General features: G+C 39.7%; 1 protein-coding gene across 1 annotated transcript; it reads left to right on the top strand.

Moving 5' to 3' along the window:
• The first annotated feature begins 447 nt into the window (after positions 1 to 447).
• LOC117435277 (protein CDV3 homolog) lies at positions 448 to 19,648 on the top strand. The gene is made up of 5 exons (XM_034058319.3): positions 448 to 972; positions 5,301 to 5,377; positions 9,178 to 9,314; positions 11,647 to 11,806; positions 17,281 to 19,648. The coding sequence occupies exons 1-5, from the start codon at positions 790 to 792 to the stop codon at positions 17,408 to 17,410; spliced, it is 687 nt and encodes a 228-aa protein (XP_033914210.1). The 5' UTR covers positions 448 to 789; the 3' UTR covers positions 17,411 to 19,648.
• Positions 19,649 to 20,856: the final 1,208 nt, after the last annotated feature.

Below are 20,856 nucleotides of genomic sequence, written 5' to 3'. Positions count from 1 at the left end.
ATGTACCTTATTTTGCTTCAGAAAGCACTGCTATCCCTAATAATCAGTTAAACAAATTATAAACACTGAATAATAAATACTTGTCTAACTTAAGTTTTTAAACAAACCAGAATGGTTTGTTTAGCTGGGCCAACTCTAGCGTCTTGGGTGAGAGGAAAGGGCAGTAAGGGTGGAGTGGTGTTAGGACTGCATGCGCTTATTTTAGAAAATTAACTTGAGGTAATAATGTATTACAATTTACAATCTAAATGTTCGGGAGTTTCTTAAGTCATCGGGAAACGGGAGATCAAGCACTTACATCGGGAGTCTCCTGACGAATTTGGCAGACTCGGCACGTGACTGTATTAGTGGACAGATTTCGGTACAACTTCCCACATTATAAATTTCCTGGGCTCTCCATGTTTCTTGCTCGAGCAAAAACTTGCTGCACACTGAAGTTCATGCTTGTGTAAAGCTGCAACCAACCATTTGCCCCGGTAGTTCTGCCTTTGGATTGGTTCACTCTCAAACTACTTGCTCTTGTATTGCCCACAGCCTGCGTCATTCAACTTTTCAGAGCCCTAGCTGGCTGAGGGGTTAGGCTGTGTATCCGGTTGTTTTTTGGAGCATGCTAGTCAGCGCTTAACTGGAGAGAGAGGGAGCGGGTGAACAAATGTAACTATAATTATCTGCTGGTTCAGTCATAGGAAAATAAGCCGTTATTAAGAAAACCCTATAGAAATAAAGGTCCGTTTTAATTTGCTTTGGTGTTTAGATTTTTAGAAATAAAACTATTTTTTTAAAAAGAATATGGCGGATATTACGTGTGGTAGTGCGGACAAGAGCCTGGACGATTTCTTTGCCAAGAGGGACAAAAAGAAGAAGAAAGGAAAAGAACAAACGGTAGCCCCAGGACTCATTACCCAAAAGAAGACAAAAAAGGAGAAAGAGAAATCGACGAAAAACGAGAACCAGGATACCCAGCAGGAAAAGGTGAAATTGATCACTGGCTGTTTTTTTTAATGGGAATCAGCAGACAAAAAACCCATATAAACTATTTATTTTAGTTTGCAATGCAATAGGTTTCTATAATAAGTTGTTTCTAGAAAGTAGGGTTTTAAAATATTTTCAATAGCTTTATATTGCCTTTTAAATCTAGTCGAGTGAGCTGTTGCAGCATACGTCGTCACAACACAGTGATGCTGCTGGACATAAGATAAGGCCAAATTATTAAAATAATAAATAAATAAAGACCGGTGTTTACAGAACCTCGACCCTTTAGTATATGTTTAAAATGTTTTTAATATAATATTTTACAGAATAAATATGTTACGTAATTAAATATAATCTGTTTTTAAATGATAGAGTGGCGATATGGGAGCAGTTATATACAGCCTGCATCGGCAAAAAAAAAAAAAAAAAAATCCAATCTAAAATATTGTAGTTTAAAACTGTAATATTTTATGCAATATGTAATGAAGCTGGTATATATGTTGCAATATCCATGACCTTTAAACAAATTAGGGATGCTGTAAATGCGAAATGCTTTAGGAGGCCTGCTTTGTACAGAGGTATATCTGTGAATATTTAACAAACACACTGTAAACCGCCAGCTGGGCGAGATGCAAAGTCATAATCGGAAGGCCTTGTTGCTGGTTTGGTGTGTGTGTGAACTGCACGCTGTCAGCAGCTTCATCAGAACAGCAGCACTAACAGACCACGCACATTTATTATGTATGTGCGTTTTACAGCCTTAGTAACTGCTGTTGCAGTGATGCATCATGGATGACCACATGGTTGACCGAGTTAACTAAAAACTCCCTTCCTGTTGTGTGCATTAATAAGAAACACAAATAAGCCTTAGGATTGTGGATGAGATGCAGTGAATCAGAATTGTGTTTGCTATGGTTACCTAATATTTGATTATCATAAAAATAACAAAACAAGTAGGCAGTGGCTTCGTTTAGAGGTAGTTTATGCAGCGTTCAGTGTAAACCCATTTACAAAGAAATCTCTGGATTTACTATTGGATAATTGAATTAAGCAATGCAAATGATTGCATGTGTAGAATGTATATATGTATAGAATATCTATCTATCTATCTATCTATCTATCTATCTATCTATCTATATCTATATATCTATATATATTATATATCTATATATCTATCTATATCTATATATCTATCTATATATATATATGTATATATATATATATATATATATATATATATATATATATATATATATCCAGTACTGTGCAAAAGTTTTAGGCAGGTGTGAAAAAATGCTGTAAAGTAAGAATGCTTTCAAAAATAGACATGTTAATAGTTTATATTTATCAATTAACTAAATGCAAAGTGAGTGAACAGAAGAAAAATCTAAATCAAACCCATATTTGGTGTGACCACCCTTTGCCTTCAAAACAGCATCAATTCTTCTAGGTACACTTGCACAAAGTCAGGGATTTTGTAGGCATATAGTCAGGTGTATGATTAAACAATTATACCAAACAGGTGCTAATGATCATCAATTCAATATGTAGGTTGAAACACAATCATTAACTGAAACAGAAACAGCTGTGTAGGAGGAATAAAACTGGGTGAGGAACAGCCAAACTCTGCTAACAAGGTGAGGTTGCTGAAGACAGTTTACTGTCAAAAGTCATACACCATGGCAAGACTGAGCACAGCAACAAGACACAAGGTAGTTATATTGCATCAGCAAGGTCTCTCCCAGGCAGAAATTTCAAGGCAGACAGGGGTTTCCAGATGTGCTGTCCAAGCTCTTTTGAAGAAGCACAAAGAAATGGGCAACGTTGAGGACCGTAGACGCAGTGGTCGGCCAAGGAAACTTACTGCAGCAGATGACACACATCATGCTTACTTCCCTTCGCAATCGGAAGATGTCCAGCAGTGCTATCAGCTCAGATTTGGCAGAAAACAGTGGGACCCTGTTACACCCATCTGCTGTCCGGAGAAGTCTGGTCAGAAGTGGCCTTCATGGAAGACTTGCGGCCAAAAAGCCATACCTCCGACGTGGAAACAAGGCCAAGCGACTCAACTATGCACGAAAACACAGGAACTGGGGTGCAGAAAAATGGCAGCAGGTGCTCTGGACTGATGAGTCAAAATTTGAAATATTTGGCTGTAGCAGAAGGCAGTTTGTTCACCGAAGGGCTGGAGAGCGGTACACGAATGAGTGTCTGCAGGCAACAGTGAAGCATGGTGGAGGTTCCTTGCAAGTTTGGGGCTGCATTTCTGCAAATGGAGTTGGGGATTTGGTCAGAATTAATGGTCTCCTCAATGCTGAGAAGTACAGGCAGATACTTATCCATCATGCAATACCATCAGGGAGGCATCTGATTGGCCCCAAATTTATTCTGCAGCATGACAACGACCCCAAACATACAGCGAAAGTCATTAAGAACTATCTTCAGCGTAAAGAAGAACAAGGAGTCCTGGAAGTGATGGTATGGCCCCCACAGAGCCCTGATCTCAACATCATCGAGTCTGTCTGGGAGAGAAGCAACTGAGGCTGCCTAAATCCACAGAAGAACTGTGGTTAGTTCTCCCAAGATGTTTGAGCCAACCTACCTGCCGAGTTCCTTCAAAAACTGTGTGCAAGTGTACCTAGAAGAATTGATGCTGTTTTGAAGGCAAAGGGTGGTCACACCAAATATTGATTTGATGTAGATTTTTCTTCTGTTCACTCACTTTGTATTTTGTTAATTGCTAAATATAAACTATTAACATGTCTATTTTTGAAAGCATTCTTACTTTACAGCATTTTTTTCACACCTGCCTAAAACTTTTGCACAGTACTGTATAATTTATAATATATATATCTATCTATATCTATCTAATATATATATATATATATATCTACACACTACCGGTCAAAAGTTTTAGAACACCTCCATTTTTCCAGTTTTTATTGAAATTAACGCATTTTAATGTCTCAATGTACTCTGAAATTAAAGCATAGAACAAATAAACAATTGGAGATAAAAAAGAAATCATGGAATCGTTTTGTTTAACAAAATTTAATCAAAATTTGACTCATCAAAGTAGCCACCTTTTGCAGATATAACAGCCGAACACACTCGTGGCATTCTTTCTACAATGGAAATCAAATATTGTTTGGAAAGTTCTTCTCAACACTGTTGCAGAAGTTCCCATAAATGTGTTGCACTTGTAGGTTGCTTTTCTTTCACCCTTCTGTCCAGTTCATCCCAAACCAGCTCGATGGGGTTTAAGTCTGGAGACTGTGCTGGCCGTTCCATGATTTGAAGCCTACCGTCTTGCTCTTTTCTTCTAAGGTAGTTCTGACATAGCCTGGAGGTATGTTTTGGGTCATTATCTTGCTATAGGATGAACCCCTGACCAACTAGGTGTATACCAGAGGGTATTGCATGGCGCTGCAAAATGCTGTGGTAGCAGTTTTGGTTCAGGGTGCCACTCACTCTGTGCAAGTCGCCGACTCTGGATCCAGCAAAAGAGCCCCAGACCATCACGCTTCCTCCTCCATGTTTGACAGTTGGTGTCACACACCGAGGAACCATCCTTTCGCCTACTCGACGGTGTACAAAAACCCTGCGTGATGAACCGAAGATTTCAAATTGATTGCAGAGTTCAAGTTACTTTTAAAATATTATAGGGGCTCCCGAGTGGCGCCTCCGGTAAAGGCACTCCTCGTGGAGTGCAGGATGCGCTCTATAGTCTGGACATCGCCGGTTTGAGTCCAGGCTATTCCACAGCCGACCGTGGACGGGAGCTCCCAGGGGTTGGCGCACAATCGGCCAACCGTTGGGGGGCGGGGGGGGTGTCCTCTGCTCACCGCGCACCAGCGACCCCTGTAGTCTGGTCGGTCGCCTGCGGCCGTGCCTGTAAGCTGCCAGAGAGCTGCGTTGTCCTCCGACGCTGTAGGTCTTGGGTGGCTGCATGGTGAAAAAAAAGCGGTCGGCTGATGGCACACGCTTCGGAGGACAGCGTGTGTTTGTCTTCCCCCTCCCGAGTCAGCGCAGGGGTGGTAGCGGTGAGCTGAGCTTCAAAATAATAATTGCCCATTCCAAATTGGGAGACAATAATAAAAAAAATAATTGGTAACGACTAAATTTATATTAAAAAAAAAAAAAAAAAAAAAAAAAAAAAAGTTAACTTGAAATCTGCAGCTATTTAACAGGTGAAAACAGTTAAAGGTCTAATTAAGTAAATTATCAGTTCAATTAAGTCTGGTTAGATAATTCATAGACAGTTGGAATGAAAACCAGGAACCTCTGCTCTAAACAGTTTCTTGATGCTGACTGATTTATTGTTTCAGGATGATGAAGAATGGAAGGAATTTGAGCAGAAGGAAGTGGACTACTCTGGACTGAGGGTTCATGCACTACAGCTAAGGTGCAGCATTTTAGTGCATTAATTCTTTCATGTACTTTACATGTCCTGGGTTAGAAACTAACAGTATTGTGGTACTACTAGTACCTTTTGAAACTTGCTAGTCCTGATGTAAACTTACTAGTCCTCATGTGAAGTGCCGAAGTTGGAATCAACAACAGTTGGGGTCCATAAAAATAGGCTTACATTTTATTTTCCTAAAAAATGAACAGTTATAAATTTAGACTTTTTTTTTTTAACAAATGCACCTTGTTACTGAGCGATTACTGTACTGTGTGCTGAGAAACTGACCAGACGGGATGACAGAGGAAAAACATTCTCTCAGCCGTGTCACCTTGCCAACCCTTGCTGACCACAAAGCTCTGCCTGAAATTGACACAGATGACAAAAATAAAACGCTGGCTGGTTTGTGGAGTTGGGGGTTACAGCCTGTGAGTGATTAAGTAACTGTAAATTAGAGGGCTCCCGAGTGGCGCATCCAGTAAAGGCGCTCCACGTGGAGTGCAGGATGTGCCCTATAGCCTGGAGAGCACACGTTCTAATCCAGGCTATGTCATTGCCAAGCGTGACCAGGGGTTCCCAGGGGGTGGCGCACAATTGGCAGAGCGCCGCCCAGGTAGGGAGGGCTTCTGTCGGCAAGGCAATCCACGGTTCACTGCGCACCAGCGACCCCTGTAAATTGCTACTATAAATTATAATTACCTACAATAGGGCTGTCAGTTAAGCCTCCAAATAGCAATCGATTTAATTGGGCACAGAAAATCGAATCGTTCAAATAAATATCGATGATTGTACTGCCCACATACATTGTTGCTCCATTCCTCTCCCCCCGACGTGATAAGGGGTAATTATGCCTTGGTAGCAACAAGCCTAAAGCAAGTTTAACATACTACAGGAGTGTTACTGAAATATTTATTATAAACAGGTTGCAGTACTTTGGAATGTAATCTATATAAACTAGACACTGCTTGTTTTTTAAAGCCTTTTTTTTTTTTTTAAACGTTATTGAATATTGTTAAATATTCATTATATAACAGTTCATTTTAAAACTCCAAAGAAGCGCAAACTATATACAGCGAGTCAGTTTTCTTCAATGTGCACAATTTATTTACATGTTGTTTGCCAGGGATACAAGCCTGTCAACCTGCTCTGGAGTCAAGGCGGCACACTTTTATTTTTTGTTTGTTTGTTTGTTTGTTTGTTTGTTTGTTTATACAGTGAATACACAGAGGGGGCGTACCTACAAAGCATTTTCAAAAGTGATTTGCTGGTAGGATGGGACCAGCAAATCAGATGCTAATTAACAAGCAGGAAAAGAAGAGCACGCCCACTGCTTGTTCGGTGCAGTTTCATTGATAAACTTTAATGTTAATAACTGTGTGTTATAAAAAATATAATTATTTAATCGATTATCCAGTATTTATATTGATGTGTATAATGCGGAATGGAATCTATCAAAAAAACGATTTTCAATTTAATCGTAGCAGCCCTAATACATTAATTTCCTCAGACGTGCAACCACTGCACGTTTTGGAAACCGGGTACTGTTAAAACATTTTCTGAACATGCAATACAAAATTATTTAATTTTCACGTACAGTGCTCCCTCGCTATAACACGGGTCTCGGGACACCACAATATGAGCATTATAACCAAAGAGCGTTATAAACGGGGGAGAGGGTGGGGGGGCGCCACGGGACACTTCTGACCAGAATACAAAGTAAATTAACTCCCTCTCTATAATGCACATATAGTGACGCAAAAATGTAACTTTCTGTGAATTAACCATGCATAAAACACCATGTAATCAATGCTATATTTTTTACAATAAAAAAAGATAACATTCCCTCTTGTGGATCATTTTAATTAGCAGTTTTTAAACTATTAATAGCCTGGCTAAACGGCGGTTGGGAGTTCAGTTCAAAGCGACAGACAAGCAAACCAAGTGCGAGAAGGAGAGCAGGTCGGGAGAGGGGAAGAGGGAATGGGCTCGCCCCAGGTTCCGCTGCCCGAGCAGGGCTGAAGCTTCTCGTCTCCCGGAGAAAACTGCAGTTGTTTACAGTTTGAATAACACCGGTATTGTATTTACTGTAGAAATATTGTATGAATCACTAGTATAGGGAATTGGGGGACATACTGTAGGGACGTTATATCCGAGAGCCTTATAGCGAGGGAGCACTGTGTGTGTGTGTATTATTATTATTATTATTATTATTATTATTATTATTATTTATTTCTTAGCAGACGCCCTTATCCAGGGCGACTTACAATTGTTACAAGATATCACATTATTTTTACATACAATTACCCATTTATACAGTTGGGTTTTTACTGGAGCAATCTAGGTAAAGTACCTCCGGTCAAGAGTCCAGAGCACTAACCACTACTCCACACCGCTGCCCATGTGTGTCTATATTGAGCTAAAATATATAATATAGAATTTGCAGCGATTACAACTGACTTTCCAGCATAAAAAATTTAAAAATAAAAAAGGTTTACTACAGAGAACATTTTGTAGTTTAATTGAAGATTTAATACTTTACAGTCTCATGGTACTGGTACATTTATACAGTACTAGGCTACGCACAATCATTTGCCATATGTACTCAGTTTGTGCTTTTCCTTTTTTGTGCTTTCACTTATCTGTTGTATTTATAGCAGCTATTTTGCCCTTTTGACTGAGATACATAAGGATGAGCTATTTATGAAAGTACTAAACATTCTTTCAAACAGAGGGAACCTAGTTAGACATGTAGGTTTATTACTGAAATGCATTTAAACATAGTTAAAACAGTTTTAGTTAACATGTTGCAGTGTCAGCACAGCAAATATATTGTCAATAGAAGTCAGGAAAAAGAATGTTGGATTAAACTTACTGTCTCATCATCTTCCTTGTCCGACTTGCGTTCTGCATTCAGCACACGAGGGTGTTTTCTTTTGAGGTGTTCCAGCAATGATGATGTGCTGCTGTGATACGCAAGCTCCTTTTTGCATAGGTTGCAGGATACTTTTTCGTTGAGGGAGTTGTGAAATAATCGCATGCTTTTGAAGTTTTAAGTTCCGCCTTTCTCTTTCGGTGAATACTTGAATCTAAATGCCTGTCAACAGCAATAGCATCGGCTGTACGATAATGGTCTGTATTGATTAGAGAGCGAGCATTAATTTATCAATTTATTAATATCTTCCTGAGAACTTTGGAGAAAAAATGCAGCAACGAGACACATTTTGCAGTAGGCATTACAATACTATCTGCTCAGAATAATTTATAGGTAGTAGTTTTCCCCCAAGCGATAACGGTAGCTAGCAAGTGAAGTGCCACAAGAGGCAGCGCTTTTTTACAGTTAAAATCATGGTCGTGTATGGTGGCTGAGAGGTGCAAAAAAATTGTTTTTTTCATGCGTTCCTACGACGTGTTTCTTGAAGCCTCTTGTCGTACAAACGCTGCTATTTTTATGTAATTCTTAAAATATATACATATATATTTTGTTTGTTTTAAACTGATTTTGTGGTAATGTCCTCTGGTGCTTAATTCAGTTTTTTTCTCTGAATTCTGAATTCCGCGATTCCGTCCGTATTCTCCGCATTGTGGATTTCATAGGGCCCTGCACTTGTCATGGTATACAGTATCAGGTCAGCCCATTAAACACATTTTAGAATAATTGCATGCAAGAAAGCTGTTGGGATCGTTAAATACCCTTTGTCTGTAAATTTTCCAGTTGATGACTGCTACCTAGAGACATTTTATTGCATTTAAGTAACAAAAGTGGTCACATAATCACTAAAACTCTTGTCTTTTTTTGACAGTGATGAAAAGGAGGAAGAGGAGTATGAAAAGGAAGAAATGGGTGAAGATGGGGAAATGGTCATGATCAGTGGTGGAGACAAAATTTCAGGCCCTTGGAATAAGTCTGCCCCAACACCTACTGCAGCTGCACCTGTCGGTGAGTACTCATTGAACTACAAGACTTAAAAGCCAACTAGCATCATGGTTTTGTTAAGGTGATGATTTTAGAGATTTCTGTTTTATGCAATTAGTGGAGTAAAGTATGTTCTTGATGAGTTCATGAAATGCAGATATCCTTTACCATATGTAAAACTCTGTGGTATTAGTGTACTGAGAGCGGGAGGGGTGGATAATTGAGCACTTTCCTTTCTTCATGTTCTTGTAGTTTTGTGCAATATAGGGTAAAACCAACAAAGAAGCATTTAAGTCTTAAGAATGTTTGGATTTATTGCTGCATTATTCAGGCTAGCTTTTCAGACTGTGCATGATATCCTACTGTGGGTTCAGTGGAAAGCTTCCCCCTTAGTGTGGTGGGTCAGTTGCCGTGGACACTTCTTTTTTTTTTTTTTTTTTTTTTTTTTTTTTAATGTATTTATTTTTAAATAAGTCAACTACATTTGTGAAAAATCCCTCGAAGAAAAGCCAGGTGGCACATTTCTTTAGAACCTAAACACCCTGGCTGTACGCAGTGTGGTGTATTTTCAAATCATGTGGCACTGTCACATTTTGAAATGTAACTGAAACCAACTTTCCGATCTGAATAAAAATATATAAGGATGAGAGAAAAATGGTGACACTTGCATAAAACCTAAATGTAAAATAAAAGCAACATCAGATTTAGTCTTTCAGCACGGAGAATCTGCTATGAATGAATGGCAGTGAATGATGATGATGATTGCAATTGCAGATGATTTATGAACTGTGATGGGCGCTCAGGGCCTGAGTGAAAGATAAATTTGGCCGGAGGCCTCGTCCGTGGGTGCCCGACGGGTACCTACTTGAGGCCGGCTGGAAATACGTGAACAGTTACATGCATCCCAGTGCCGCAGATAGAAAGTTGCTATGAGCCACCTCCCCCCAAGAAGACGAGTCCGCCAAACTATGAAAGGAGAATAATAATAAATAATTAACGCACACCATAATGGCCCGACGGCTACCTGCTTGAGGCCGGCTGGAAAAAATATGAAAAGTTGTGTGCATCCCAGTGCCGCAGATCGGAAGTGGCATTGGCCACCCCCCCCCCCCCCCCCACCGAAAAGACGAGGCCGCCAAACCATGAATGAATAATAATAAATAATTAACACGCTCCACAGTGGCACCCTGCCACCTATCCCCCCAAATATTGAAATTAATGAAAATCAGCAGCTGAGACACGGCCCGTCCCCCAGAGCATGACTGCGCTGGGGGAGAGAGCCCAGCATGTCCAACCCGACCACTCACCCTGCAGAACTAAATACGAACCGCTCAGCACTCAGGTAAGGAAAAACCCCCTACTCACATATTTTTAATTTTAGGGGGAAACCTCAGGGAATCCGTGGCTGAGGGCAGCCCTTCCTCCAGACTGTAAGAGGTCAACTCCCGTTTTGGCCTCCCAGCGCTTGACTGAGCAGCCGAAACAAAAAGAATCGACATGAAAGAATAACACAGAGTTTTTATGAGCTTGCTGATGCCGTGTTGGTTAGGGGCGGATTCTCCTTTGCAGAAAAGCAACCAAGTTTACAATTCATTATTTTACAAGTCATTATTTTATTACTATAACATCTCAAAAAAGCTCTGCAAATGTCTGTGTTCTCTGTGCGCTGATTCACAGGAAGCCAGCTTGTTTACTTGCGACCGCCCCGTTATCGGATACCAGGGCCATGTATGACTATTCATGAATACGCCTTTTTTTTTTTTTTTCGTCTCGGCTCCTGTTGTTCCCACTTGGCCATTGAATGGTTTTCTCGACTTTTTCCGGAGAAAAAACGACTAAAACCCGTTTTTTGAGTTTCTATAATGATATGTCGGACAGGGTCCGACAATGGACCTGTTAGGAATAATTGCAATGTCGGACCAGGTCCGACAATGGACCGCAAAGGGTTAACAGAAATATTTCCGATCTTTTGATGCAGCTTGTGTCTTTCGTTGAGGACATTTTAAAGAAAGCGTGCAACTCTATTCAGTGTGTTCAATCCTTTACTGGAAGCAAACTAACTAAACTGGCTGGTAAGTTCTAAATATAGTGTCAATAAGGCAAATGTTTGCTGTGTTTATTGAAGTGATACAAACTATATATATATATATATACTATTCTTTCAGAAATGGGAATTTCACAGGGAATTATAACTTGCACATCAATGGGTTAATTTCACAGAAATCATGAAATCTGTGAACCGTGAATTGTCTTACTGAGGATGTACAATCAAGCTGCTAGTTTGATAATAGTTTTTTTGTAATACTAAATGTTTCTTCTAGGGTTTGTTCTAATGATAAATGCATGTCTCTTGTAGAAGTTGAAGTTCCAGAGCCAAAGCCTTCAGGTGTGTACAGACCTCCTGGAGCCAGACTGACCACAACGAAGAGAGGGCCTGCACAAGGACCTCCTGAAATCTTCAGCGACACCCAGTTCCCATCTCTACAATCAACCTCCAAGCATGTAGAAACCAAAAAGTATGTTTTTCCTGTGTGGTGGTCTCGTCTAAGAATCATTATCCTTGGTAGATTATTAGGCTTATTGTCAATACCATCAAACTGCACTACATTTTTTTTATTGCCTTGATTTTGGTATACATGCAGTTTGTTGCCACGTTTCACTATTGTGGTTGGTAGGTAGGCACAGGGGCATTCCTGTTTTGAATTATAAATTCGGTGCTATTTTTGTATTCAGACTTTTTTTTTTTTTTTTTTAATTTTATAGTCGTTGCCAATTAGTTTTTGTTTTCTCCCCAATTTGAAATGCCCAATTATTTTTAGGCTCAGCTCACCGCTACCACCCCTGCACTGACTCGGGAGGGGTGAAGATGAACACACGCTGTCCTCCGACACGTGTGCCATCAGCCGCCCGCTTCTTTACACTCTGCAGACTCACTGCAGCTGCCCCAGAGCTACAGCGTCGGAGGACAGCGCATCTCTGGGCAGCTTACAGGCAAGCCCGCAGGTGCCCGGCCAGACTACAGGGGTCGCTGGTGCGCGGTGAGCCGAGGACACCATGGCTGACCTAACCCTCCCTCCCCCCGGACGACGCTTGGCCAATTGAGCGCCGCCCCCTGGGAGCTCCCGTCCACCGTCGGCTGTGGAATAGCTTGGACTCGAACTGGTGACGTCCAGGCTATAGAGCGCATCCTGCACTCTAGCGAGTGCTTTTACTGGATGCGCCACTCGGGAGCCCTGTATTCAGACTTTCACGCTAAATATCACAGGCAAGATGGGGGAATGTCTTGATTTTATAGCAGTGCAGAATATCCTGTTCGTAATGAGAAGCAGCACAAGAAATACCTCGATAAAGAATAAACAGAAATTATGGGAAAATTTGTGAGGAAATTAGAATTCCAGGTAAGCACTATGTTTGTTAATTAACACACTGATTTGACTACAGGTTTTGGTTAAATGTCCGAGTATAGCTTCTAGAAAGTGCATGCCATGAGATACCGCTGCCCATTATTAAATATATTCCACGCACAGTTGAGAGACCCATCCTATAGCTGTATGTTGTGGTTGTGGAGGAGTCAATGATTGCATTTGGTAGTTCTATCTGTACTTCTAATTTAGTTTAAACAATAACATTGTTTGAGATTATTTAACAATAACACCATTTTATTTTATGTAATGTGTGTGTGTGTGTGTATCTCTATCGAAGTCCAACTTCCACTGCCTCAAAGTGGCAGGAGGGTAACAACTGGTTCTCAAGATGAAGTACAGCGGGGTCCCCTGACTCTGGCAGGTTCAACCATGCTGTGAAAGCTTGAGTAACAGCCAAAGTGGAAGGGGCACTCACCAACCCGCCTGGCCAGCATGGTGAGTTATGGCCAACCCCCCCCAAGATGAAAGCACAGACAAAAACATGGCCCTCATTCCCCGGAGGCTGGATTGCCACAGACCAAGGCAGCGACTGGTTAGGCATGAAGGCAGAGGGTGCTAAGAATCACCGGGTTATGATTTTAAGCTGCCATAGAACACTGACCCTGGCCAAGTACAACTGCAGATCTCTTTCAGGTGAAGCAAGACTTTGAGTTGGAAGAACTTGGAAGAATCAAGTGGACATCGTAGGGCTAAGCGAAGTACGGCAAAAAGTGCACATCTCTTCTACCGAGGGAATACAGATGGACGAACAGGAGGCGTTGGATTCATTGTCTACAGGAGAATCAAGAATAACGTAGTAGAGATTGACGGTGCATCAGAGGTCCGCAAGACTGATAGTGAAAGTTTCAAGGAAGTATGAACTTCAGGTCATCCAAGTATATGCACCAACAGCAAGCTATTCGGATGAAGTCGAAGATTTTTATAAAGTACAAGAACTACACGAAAATGGGAAGAGCCACTATAAGTTCATCATCGGTGACTTCAACGCCAAAATAGGAGCCCAGCAAGAAGACGAAAATTTGGACATGGCGACAGGAACGAGAGGGGCGACAGTCGAATTTGCAGAGAACAAGAAATTAATCATGAACACCTTCTTCCAGAATAAACCGATCAGGAAATTGACATTGAGAGGACCCAACGGAATGAATTAAATTGACTACATACTCACCAACAAGAAGCACACTGTACAAGATGTCTCGGTACTAAACAATTTTAACACAGGAAGTGACCACAGACTTGTAAGATGCAAAATACACTTAAACACAGCACTGGAGAGAAACTCATGATGTCAAAATAAAACACAATCAACGTAGAAATGCTACAGAAGCAAAGCCTGGTGTTTCAACAAAGTACAAAATGCGACCAGAAGATCACGCAAGAGACATTACAACGTGCCCAGAAGAATTACAGAAGAAATGGCAGTGGGCCGGACATGTAGCGAGAACAGACCATCATTGGACCAAGGAAATACTAGACTGGATCCCAAGAGATATAAAGCGACCAAGAAGACCACATCCAGGAAGATGGCAAGATGAAATTAGGATACACGCTGGAGCAACGTGGATGAGGGATGCAGCAGACAGGCTTTTTTGGAAGAATCTTGGGGAGGCCTTCATCCAGCAGTGGATTGAAAAAGGCTGGAGATGATGATGATGATGATGATGATGATGATGATATATATCTGCATAACACTGGCCTGTATGGGAGGGTGGCAAGAAAGAAGCCGTTACTCAAAGTACCATCTGAAAGCACGTCTGGAGTTTGCCAGAAAGCATGAGAGTGACCCAGCTGTGATGTGGGAAAATGTTTTGTGGTCAGATGAGACCAAGATAGAGCTTTTTGGCCAAAACTCAAAGCCCTAACACTGCCCATGCCTCAAGACACACCATCCCTACAGTGAAGTATGGTGGTGGCAGCATCATGCTGTGGGGATGCATCTTATCAGCAGGGACTGGGCATCTTGTTAAAATTGAAGGAAGAATGGATGGAGCAAAATACAGGGTTTTTTTACCCTAGAAAACACAGCAAATAAATGCTAGTGTTAATAGCCCTCAAGCTGTGTCTAAACAAGGAGCAATATTTCAGTGTGTTTTTTTTTTTTTTTTTTTTTTTTTTTTTAAGCAAAGTTTGTTTGTTTTCTGCTGGGAGATTTGGCGATCAAAAGTACAAAACTTGCCTGTTTATATATATATAATGAAATTGGGATAAACTGGCCTTGAAATGTATTTGTGTTTTATTATTTTATTGTAATTTTGAAGTTTTACTCTGTAAAATGGCATAAATAAATTTGAAGACACATATTCACCTGGCAAAAATGCATCTGTGGATGAGTTCCTCCTTCTATTCAAGGGGAGGCTCATTTTTAAACGGTATATTCCCATGAAAGGTGCCCATTATGGGATTAAACTGTACAAACTGCGTGAGAGCTCCACTGGGTACACTCATCGGTTCAGAGTGTACACAGGGAAGGACTCTCAGATTGAGCCACCTGGTTGCACCCCATGCTACCAGACCACTGAGAATTGTATGGGATGTGGTTTTTCCCCTCCTAAATTTGGGCTACCATTTGTATGTAGACAACTTCTACACAGGAATCCCTGTTTTGGGGGTTTTGTACACATCCCAAACAATGGCTTGTGGCACAATAAGACCAAACTGGAAGGGATTTCTCCGTCAATTGGTAGCCAAGAAACAGAGGCTTGGCAAAACCAGTGCTCTGCGCTGTGAGGAACTGCTGGCAATGAAATATACAGATAAAAAAAAAGTGTACCTCCACCACCATTCACAATGAGGCCACGGTGGCAGTTCCTGTGCGAGGTCGGGACATTCTCACAAATAAGCCTGAGTGTGTGCTGGACTACAATAGACACATGGGAGGTGTAGATAAGTCAGACTAAATGCTGGAGCCATACAATGCTGCAAGGAAGACTGTGGCATGGTATAAAAAAAACTTGCCATGTACATGGTCCAGATTTTGTTATACAACAGCCATGTTGTGTACTGTACGGCTCCAGAAAACAAGCTTACTTTTCTAGCCTTTCAGACTTCTGTCATCTCCAGTCTCATATTTGCCAGCCAAGAAATGCTATAAACAGTAAGATTAGAGACGGTGGCTAGACTTACTGGACATCATTTTACACGGACGCTGCCATCTGGGAGTAAAGCAAGGCCACAAGAAAAGTGCCGTGTATGTTCCCGCAAGGGCATGTGGAGGGATACACGGTACTACTGTCCGCACTGTCCCTCTCAGCCAGGCCTCTGTTTGGAGGAGTGTTTTGAAAGGTACTTCGGTACATGAGTACTAGAAAGACTAAACCCCAGAACAAACCACCATGACCACTAACAAAAGGTACTAAAAGTCACTTGTTGTCATGCAGCAACATTACCTTGTGGAAGGGGAAAGTTCAAAGTGACCTAGTCTCAGTCTAGGACCTGACAAACTATAGAAAGGTACACATATTTTGGTATTTCTGAATTTAGGACACTCGGAAACAATGTCTTTTTAACAGTGGAACAAAAGCTGTTCGATTCACAGGTCCAAATATAAGGGGAAAAAAGTGACTTTTAGGATATGCAGTGCCATTGCCTCAAATTGCAGAAGGATTATTGGTAACACCCCATTGACGCACGTCATGTTACTCCTTTATAAAATCCTTACCTTATACTTGTACTGTATATACTTATTCTTTGGTGGAGTAGTGACCATTTGAAATCAGGGTGGGTACAATAAACCATGGGCTGCATCTTTCAAAGTGGCAAATTTAAAAGTGGCCTGGTATCTGTCTAGAGCATGTTAAAAGTTTCTACATTCTTACACCAAACATTAGCATTTTAGGGACTAAATGTGATACAGGTATAATACATTTTATGAAAGTTGCATTTTGTTTACAATAGCTGTATTTTTTTGGGAACAACAGTAATTTTGATGTAAGCCAGGAGAGTCCCAAATTCAAAAAATGTCTGTAGCACAGGGTGTTACAAGGGCCTCAGCAGAGAAGGGGTTAAATGTGCATTGAACCAATTTCTTTGTGTTGCCAATAAAGGTGGTGGTGCCTATTTAAACGTTTAACACATTGAAATATATTGGGAATGTTTTGTAACTGATCAAAAAAGCCATCATAAATACATCCAAAATGTAAGAATGTATAGAAAAGACAACAAATATTGAATATGAAATAAATGGGCCTACACTTTTACAGTTGTATTACTATGTAACATTCATAATTATTGAACACTTAAGTGGTGCTGAATTTAGAATATTGACAAGTCTTCAATAAAATGTTTGTCATTGAATTAGTTTGTTTTAATATTACTGTGTTGTAAACACAAAAGAGAACTGCTTTATATACCCTGCATATTTGACAGCAGTTAAATGTTTTGGCAAAATTTGTAATGTTTAACACTTAACTAACATTTAAAACCAAGCCTGTGGTTGTCAGAAGAGTTTTACCAAAGATCTACATAAGGACTTGTACAAAATTACCAGTGCATTTCTTATTCCCTCGTTTTCATTAATACATGTAAAAGTTCTTTATGCTCTAATTACTGTATTTCTTTTGTTTTAGAGACCGGGAAATGGAGAAGACATTTGAGACGGTGAAACACAAAAACAGAGCTAGAGAAGAAGGGGGAGGGAAAGGCCCATCTCAACAACTGCAGCTTGACAACCAGTACGCTGTTCTAGAAGACAAGTAACTTAGTGTGCACAACTGTTCTTTCCGGAATGCTGGTACCCATCTAATCACCTATGGTAACTAAACTACAGCTTTGGATTACATCTGCCTGTGCAGAACTGGGCCAAAATGAATACACTCAGCTGGGAAAGACACAGACCAACCATAAGGGCCATCATGAAAGTGTTAGCTTTAAAGCACTGGAACATTGAGGATTTTTTTTTTTTTTTTGGGGGGGGGGGGGCTACTATGGATCATATTTGTAAAGAAGGTGGTAGCAGCTAACATGTTTTTACTGTCGCTATAAAATGCCAAGTAAAAAAAACAACAAGGAGTTTTAAAAACTACTATTTTTTGTAATGTTTCGCAGCCAATTGGTGGACATTTTCATGGCAGTTTTGTTGTGGGAGTTTGGGTCTTAAAGGGTCACTACCTCAGGTGTACGCTGTGCACTAATGGATACTGTATTGACCACATCTTGTTTGGAACCTCAAGATTGTAATTGCTTCACAAGGAGGATGCTGAAGTGAAACTTAAAGCTGAAGACATTCTGCCGAAGAATGGAACGATGTGAAAAACGGTCAGCCATAAAGGTTATGATCTGCTTACAAGGAAAACAGTTTTTAAGTGGCCTTACTGTAAAATACAATTCTGTGCATTGTCCTCAGAGGATAATATTGCTTTTTATTTTATAGGCTGCAATTGACTGCTTGGAGCACACCACTTTTAAAAATGGGGGGGAAAAAGAAAGGAAAGAGCTTTCTTTTTATCCCTTATGAAAGGAAGTAGTACAGAGCTGTAGTTTTGATTCATCTACAGAATATAAATGTAACCAGTGTTACTTTTTGTTCAATCGGTAAAGCATTGAGGTTAAGAGTAAAAAAAGGTGCACTCGAATTTAACATTTTCACAAGTGCCTACTGGGGCTGTCTCCTGCTATTTTTCTCCCAATTATAATCGGGTTTAGGTACACCATATAGATCAGATGTGTTCAAAACAGGTTGTTAGCCTGAATTTTGATGACCATATCTTTTTTTTTTTTTTTTTTTAAATTCCTGCATTGTTGTTTTTGTAAGCACATCCTAAACGATTCTGCGTGTTTTATAATTGTAGTTTTGCTGAAGAGCAGTTAAAAAAAGCAATCTGGGGCATACTTTGGGTAAGGTCCTTCAACTTATTTTGCTGTGCCTTATGGTGAAACATTGAGGCTAAAACCTTACTTTGTGTGCCTTTTTACGGTTTTATTTAACAATTCATGTTTGGTAAAACAAAACTCTTTTGAGTGGTGGTTTAATGTTTATTAAATTGCCATGCAGAACACAATTATAAACATGCTGTCTCATCAGCCTGTAGAGGCTAGTTGTTTATCAAAATTCAGTTGTTACTATATTTTTTTGCAGCCTGGCTGAAGACCTTTTGTTACATTGAAATACAAAACTTTACTGGAGGGCAATAGGGTTATGACTTCATACTTGATTGATTTTAATGTGACACCCCTTTTTTTTTGCTGGCACTATTTGTTTTAAGAGTACTTGCAGGTGGGTGGCGACTAATTGCACAGAAGTAGATACCTAAACCCTTTATATGACTAGTATATTTTGCTTGGGGAAAATGTTACCCCCCCCCCCCCGCCCCCAAAGAAAAAAATCAAAATATATGTATGTATGTGTGTGTGTGTGTGTGTGTGTGTGTATATATATATATATATATATATATATATATATATATATATATATATATATATATATATATATATATATATATATATATATATGAATAGAACCTTTGTTCCAGATCCATACATTATTGGGGGGGTGGGGGGGGGGTCTTGAGCAAGTAAGGGCAAAATTTGAGAAAGCTCCTTTTAATCTTTACTAGTTGGTGAATTAACATTCGAGTAAGAACCAGTATATATATTTTTGTATCCAGTAGAATATTCTTTGTTGCCAATAGAAAATATATATAATATACTGATTTAGGCCGATTTGAGGATACACTGCTGTGAATTTGTTTTTAGGATGGATGGATCTTTGGTTCAGCATTAACATCGGGCCTTAAGTTTAATCTTCACTGCAATACCAGTTCATTCTTCCCTGCAACTAAACCTTTCAGATGTTACAAAATGATTTTACCCTATGTACTGTGCAGAAGATACTGTCCATTCATTTGATTTTCTGGGACATGTGTTGTGGCAATGTCAGAGCAGCTGTAGAAATAAATATTTCAATAAATCTGCAATACTTCAGCAGTTTTTACTTGAGTCTTTGCTGCACTGTGTTAATTGTCTCATTGGATTTATTTGAGGATCAAATGAAAAAAAAAAAAAGGGCCAAGAAAGTCAAAATACTAATGACATGCATATTATTTTAACATAATGTGATTTACTTACTAGGTAGCGCAAGAGCCTCTTTTCTTGTTTTCATTCTGCCTTAATTGCAGAGTAGCAGCAACTAGAGATTAGGCCTCCCCTCTGTGCTATCTATCAAGTTCTGACTCTAAATGCAAATAAAGGTTAATGTTCAAATTGGCACAACAGCACAAACAAACACTACAATTGCCAGCAATTTAATGTGGGACAAGTATTAACTGTAGCCTAAATTACATCTGATCTGATAGCTTTGTAAGGTAAGTGTTCACAGATGGGTTTTTTTTATGTTTTACAAGTATAATGCCTTTGAAGAAATGACTAAACTAATCAGGTTTTTGACCAAATGACTTTTGGTCAATTTGACAGATTAGCACCTTGCTTGGACAGTTATCTTAAAGATTTGGTAGACAAGATTTTCAATGCAATGAAATAGAGAAACATTTTGCCTTTGCCAATGCTAACATTTACAATGCAGACTAAAACACTCAGTTTACCGTACATTAGTTTAGACATCATTGCATGGCAGCATAAACACCTGTTGAAAAAAGTGTTCAATTACCAATGAGCATCCATATAATCATACCCCTGTTCATGGACAATGAAAAACAGTTTGATTACAAGTAGTTCAAATCTGTTTTCACCAAAGATGTTGCTGCAATATCTTCGACAAGGGTTTTTTTGTTGTTGTTATAATCCTGTGTAAACCAAGGTCATTTTTCCTAAATTGTATCCATTATTTATGTGTGCCCATCTTTTTAAACTAATTTAGTCTTCAGTATGCTGTTTAGCATTTCAATGTGGTTTTGTTTAAAGATGGTGCATCAAGATCCTGATGCTTCATAAGAAGGAAAAAAATCGGAAAAGGATGAATGGGAATCTAAAATCCTATTAAAGTGTAGATTTTAAATGGGGTAAAAATTACAGGAGAAAAAATTCTAGTTATTTTTAATTCATTAATATTGTAGACTGAAAAAAAGTCATGATTTACTAAGTAAAAGCTTTGTGAATAGTGACCATTGTTCATGTTAAGGCATACAACATGGTGTGCTTTTGTTCTTTTATTCACTTACGAAATTCAGTCCTTGTTTTCAATGTCTGGC

This window comes from Acipenser ruthenus, chromosome 3 (assembly GCF_902713425.1).
Source record: "Acipenser ruthenus chromosome 3, fAciRut3.2 maternal haplotype, whole genome shotgun sequence".
Lineage (NCBI taxonomy): Eukaryota > Metazoa > Chordata > Actinopteri > Acipenseriformes > Acipenseridae > Acipenser > Acipenser ruthenus.
Note: the sequence above shows the minus strand (reverse complement) of the source record. Positions and strands in the feature narration are given on the sequence as shown.

Coding starts and splice junctions, on each gene's coding strand:
- LOC117435277 (XM_034058319.3), top strand. CDS start 790: ATGGCGGATATTACGTGTGGTAGTGCGGACAAGAGCCTGGACGATTTC. Junction 973..5,300: donor AGGATACCCAGCAGGAAAAG/GTGAAATTGATC, acceptor TTATTGTTTCAG/GATGATGAAGAATGGAAGGA. Junction 11,807..17,280: donor AAGCATGTAGAAACCAAAAA/GTATGTTTTTCC, acceptor CTTTTGTTTTAG/AGACCGGGAAATGGAGAAGA.